Source organism: Curcuma longa, chromosome 18 (genome assembly GCF_044706935.1).
Source record: "Curcuma longa cultivar G26 ecotype Majalengka, Jawa Barat chromosome 18, ITB_CL_G26_1.1, whole genome shotgun sequence".
Classification (NCBI taxonomy): Eukaryota; Viridiplantae; Streptophyta; class Magnoliopsida; order Zingiberales; family Zingiberaceae; genus Curcuma; species Curcuma longa.
Genome location: NC_133878.1, coordinates 2,249,847 through 2,255,124, shown reverse-complemented (window position 1 = coordinate 2,255,124; position 5,278 = coordinate 2,249,847). Strand labels below are relative to the sequence as shown.

Genomic DNA, 5,278 nt, shown 5'->3' with positions numbered 1-5,278 from the left:
TTAAAGGATTCGTCTAATGTTGATGGTATGCAGGCCATTGCTAGAAGTTCTCACAAAATGATAGAGGCAATGATGCAATCAGCTGCTGAGGGAAAGGTATATTGTTGGAAAAGTTCATTTTATGGCTCTAATTTATTAGCTACTTTTGTCCATATCATAAATAAGCTTAACTACAGTTATTAAACCAAACTGTTATACTTTAACTCTTTGCTTCTTAGTTTGCTTTCTTATTAAGCTTCTGCATATTATGTTTTTGTAGGTTCAAACAATTTGCCAAGGATATCTATCAATGGTGAGAAAACTAAAAGACTAGCTTTTTGTTGCCAGAGCTTACTATCCAAGTCTAGCAAAACTCCATGGGCAGCAGAACTTGTCCCATGAGCTGAAGCAGAACATGCAGGAACATGAACACATGCAAAACTCCATGGACCTGTTGCTGTTAATTATGGAGCTTCTATGTTGGAAGTTGTAACTTGAATTTGTGTTATGAACTTGTATAAGTTGTATGTTATCGACCTGCTGTATGTTATGAATTTGTGTTATGAACCTGCTGTAAGAATGATTTTTGTGTAAATATAAGTTGTAACACAAGGTCAAACACTCATTAGAACTCAATTTAATTCAACAAAGATAAAATTGATAAAACATCACAAATTTCACAAAAGACAATGCGAGCGATGACACTTTCATTACAATTAGATTCTGTTTTTTTTATGTCGTCATTCATGTTGGTGCAAGGAGTACAAATCTGTCTCTAGAGTTTCGATGTTTGACAATACACCTAGGTTTAGTTTGTTTGAACAAGGGTTGATCTAAATAATACCTAATATTTGGATGTGAGTGAAGTCTAGTAAGGTCAGTTTGACCAGAAGACTAGCGAGAAGTCCTAGTCAGTTGGACCGGACAAGAAATCATAGTCGGTTAGACTGGACAAAGAGAAGTCCTAGTTGAGGCTAGACAGGAAAAGTCCTAGTTGTGGTTAGGCAAAAGAAGTCCTAATCTAGAGGATTGGACAAGGAAGACCTGGTTTTGAGGACTAGGTAAGGAAGACCTGGTGAGTGAAGCTAGGCAGGAAGTCCTAGTTGGAGGCTAGATAGGAAGTCCTGGTGAGTGAAGCTGGGCAAGAAAGTTCTAATTGGAGGTTAGGCAAGGGAAAGTCCAAGCAGATTAAGGGTGATTGGATGTTTGAAAGGTGGGAAGTCTATCTATGGAAGTGACTAGTCCTAATTGGAGATTAGGTAAGGAAAAATCCAAGTAGGTCAAGGCTGACCAGATGTTTGACAGGTGAGAAGTCTACCATGGAAGTAACTAGTCCTAAAAAGTTAGGCACAGGTAAGCCAGTAAGTTAAACCTACACTGTAAAATTTAGGTAAGCCTAGTAGATCAGACGAATTACAAGTAAGCTTAGGTTGCTTGTTTATTTGTATGCTGATCTTTTAGGGATCAAGAGATGGAAGTAATATGGAGGAAGCATAAGAGGAGCAAATAGAAGCAGCCGAACTAAGTCTGAGGTCAACTCAGGTCAAACCCGAGTTGACTGGATCCGAGCGCCCAGATGTTACTCTAGGTGTTTGGATGGTCTAGGTGCCCTTGGATGGTTCAGATGCTTAGATCAAAGAGAATTGGTCCCGATAAAGATCGAAGAGATCGGATCAGATTTAGGTGTCCGGATAAGAATCAGGTGCCTTGAAGGGTCTATATAAGGAGCCTTAGCATAGAGCACCAGGCCACATCTAATTCTCCATACTCTTCATCTGTGGTGCTGGTGAATGCAAATGGATCTTGCTTGTGCGACTGGAGAAGCTCCAAGAAGGGTGCGCTACACTGAGGACTTCTAGAACGATCGACTCGAGAGTATTCTTTATTTTAGTCTTACTCTTTGTACTTTAATTTTTATTATTAATTGGAGTGTAAGAATTGGAGTGTAAGATGGGTTTTTTCACCTCCAGACAAACGCCCAGAAAGGAGACCACTAGTGGATGAATGTCTCTTGTACATAGGCCTTGGATGCACTAACCATGGGGGTTAGGAATCAAGTAAATCCGCGAGTCCCCTGTCTCTTTATTTTAATACTGTTGTTAGTCTCTGTAATAGAACGAAGAACGACGAGTGTTTTTCACCCTCCTCTAGCACGCCCATCAATCCTATAATTCATTTTATATTTTTTTATTGTATAAGCAATGAAACTAGATCTTTAAGCATGAATCTACTTTGTATTCATACGGATTTAGAAAACTATACTGTAAACTCATGTTTCCATCATCTAGACCCTAAAATTGTAAACTATAAATCGTAAGATAAACTAGCAATTGGGTGATGTCGCTTAGGAACACTACAAGGAAAGAATTAACAACAGTTTAAGTTATTGGGATACAATCAAAGTCTTATATTAAAAATACATTAAAAAAAATCATGAATTTATATGATAGAAGATATCTTCATTAGTATGATGCCTTTTGGGTTGAGCTCAAAAATAAAATCATAAGAGCTTAATCTTAAAATGAACAATATCATACCATTGTGGAGATATGTTGATTTCATCGATTTTAACAATTGGTATCAAAGCCATGGTCTATGTAGAATCATGTGGGACCGACTTAGACTATGGGGACAATGATAGGGGGCTCCCAGTAAAACTCATGAGAAGCTCTCGAGATAGATAAGTCCTAGTAGGTCAGTTGAACTGGATACTAAATAGTCTTAATGGATCAAGAGAACCGAACATTTAAGCAAGGAGACCTGGTGGGTCAAGATATCGGACGTCAAGTTGGCCTCGATTGATGTATGATGGTAAAAGAATTATTGGGATACAATTAAAAATACCTAAAAAAAGATCATGAATTATAAAAAAAAATATCTCAATTGTTATGAGACCTTTTAGGTTGAATATAAAAATAAGACTACGAAGATTAAATTTAAAATGAATAATATCACACAATTATAAAACTACGTTGATTCCATCTATTCTAATATAAATTTGATTTTCTAGTCTCTAATTTAAATGGAAAATAAGCGCGCTCGACAATTTTAACAAAATTCAGTATATAAATACATCTTTATTTTTTAAATTTATCATTTAAAAAATATAATTTAATATTTATAATTTATGTAATAATTTTTAAAATTCTGTATTATTTACTCTTTTAACTAAAATCCTTATATAAATTCACTTTTATATTAGTTCACGTATCATAGTTGAATCGCTGATTTTTTTTATTTTTAATAGACACGTAAAAATGCAGCATATTTATAAAAGAAAAAAATATTCAACAAAAGAAAATTGAGATAAAATTCTTTTTAATCTTGCCCGTTTTGGATTTTTGCACAACCAACCAAGGCAGGGAATTTGTTATCTCACCTAGGCTTCACCTAGGCAGATTCAGTTGACGTAAGACGTCGAGACAGATTATCAAAAGATTATGAGAGCATCCAGGATTAATTAAAATTAGCAAACATCCGACACAAATCTAAAGTTAGATTCGAACACAAACTTATTTAGACCTACACTAACTAGCACATGTCATGTGACGAAATCTAATCTACACTACGGAGCATTCCAAAATCCCGCCCGCCGCCCTTGCTGTCTATATACAACTAACTCCACCGACAATGTCCCGCCAACTCTCCCACATCTCCGCTCGCCGCTCCCACTAGTGGCCGTCGCCCGACGCGGCCGCCATGTAGTTAGCAACGGCCTTGCTTCCCTCGGCGATCGCATGCCTGCCCAACTCCCCCGGCAACACCAGCTGCACCGCCGCTTGGACCTCCCTCGATGACAGCGTCGCCTTCCCGGCGTAGGTCGATAGCCGTGCCGCCTCGTCTGCCAGCCGCTCGAACATGTCCCTAATCATGCCGTCCACCACCGCCATCGCCCTCGCAGATATCCCCAGCCCTGGGTGCACCTGCTTCAGCACCCGGAACACGTACCTCTTGTACCCGCCGCCCGCGCTGTCCATCCCACCACCGCCCAACCTCCTCCTCCTCTTCCTCCGCTTCCCTCCCTTCTTGCTCTCCTTGACGGGTACTTCCTTTCGCTGCTCCACCTTCCTGGGCGTCGGAGGCTCTGCCTCCTTCTCCACCCGCTCGTCCTCCTCGCCCTTTTCTTCTCTCTCTTCTCCCCCTTCTTCTTCTTCTTGCGTTTCCATGTCGGCGATGGACTCGGCCGCTTCCTTTCCTTTACTTCCATCGTCCCCCTCTCCCTTCTGCTGCGGAAGCGGCTCCTCTGTCTCCGGGGAAGCTTCATTATCTCTCTTCTTTTGCTCTGTTCCAGGCTTCATTTTCTTTTCCTTCGCTCGCTGCTCACGCACCAGTTCTGCGTCCCCGTCTCTCTTCTGCTGTGTCTGTTCTGTTTCCGGGGAGGCTTCCTTAGCTCTCTGATTCTGCTCTGTTTCAGGCTCTGTTTTCTTTTCCTTGGCGACGACGACGACGGAAATGGGGACTTCATCCTCCTTGGCCTCGACCACAACCTCAACAATCTTGGAGTCCGACGCGGCCGGGAGGTCGACGCTGTTATGGCTGTCGACGGCCACACCGAGGACTTCAACGGTCTCCTCGACCACCTTCTTGGTGGTCCTCACGACCTTGGCGCGCTTCGGAGCCATTAAGGAATATCTCCTTCTCGACGTTGGCGGGTTGTGAAGTGAAAAAGGAGGAAAGCTACGGCTTGAGATAGGGAAGGCCGGGAGGAGACAATGCGCGGACAAATAGACGATTCGAGGAAGGCGGCGGGGCGACGCGTGGAACGACACGTGCGCCGTCATGGGAAGATGAAGGGGATACGTGTGCAAAATCCGGAGACTTCTGAAAGGGTCTAGGTTTCTTCCCGTGGTGACCAGAACGAATATCATTGAGCTGTAGCGGCCCTCAGTTTGACTGATCATGTCGTCGATTTAGGTTTTGGATAGATCTATATCTCGATGCATATCATCCAGAATAATTTTTTTAAATTTAAAATTAAAATTAAAATATAATAAATTTATAAATTTAGTCCATCTAATTTATAATTTTAAATTAAAAATTTTAATATTATATATATATATATATATATATATATATATATATAATCAGAAATTGAATTGAAAATTTTTCAAATCCATTAAATGTTTACTAGGTCGTTGATATGGAGAGGGGTGAATATTTAATACCCTTCAATTGTAAAAACCTTGTACAAAACTAAAACAACTAAACACTGGTAGTGTGAGTTCGCACATGTATGTTTGTTTGTGTTAAATAAATGAAAATTCAAAAAAAAAAATTGATGACTTCAACCATAATTCAT

At 40.3% G+C, this 5,278-nt stretch overlaps 1 protein-coding gene across 1 annotated transcript; it reads right to left on the bottom strand.

Annotated features, from left to right (window-relative positions):
- Window positions 1-3,650: 3,650 nt before the first annotated feature.
- On the bottom strand, window positions 3,651-4,601 carry LOC141812074 (uncharacterized). Its single transcript, XM_074700124.1, has 2 exons — window positions 4,362-4,601; window positions 3,651-4,250 (listed from the first exon to the last, which is right to left on the bottom strand). Exons 1-2 carry the CDS (start codon window positions 4,599-4,601, stop codon window positions 3,651-3,653), a joined length of 840 nt encoding a protein of 279 aa, XP_074556225.1.
- Between the last annotated feature and the right edge of the window lie 677 nt (window positions 4,602-5,278).

Coding starts and splice junctions, on each gene's coding strand:
- LOC141812074 (XM_074700124.1), bottom strand. CDS start 4,601: ATGGCTCCGAAGCGCGCCAAGGTCGTGAGGACCACCAAGAAGGTGGTC. Junction 4,251..4,361: donor AGAATCAGAGAGCTAAGGAA/GCCTCCCCGGAA, acceptor GAGCAAAAGAAG/AGAGATAATGAAGCTTCCCC.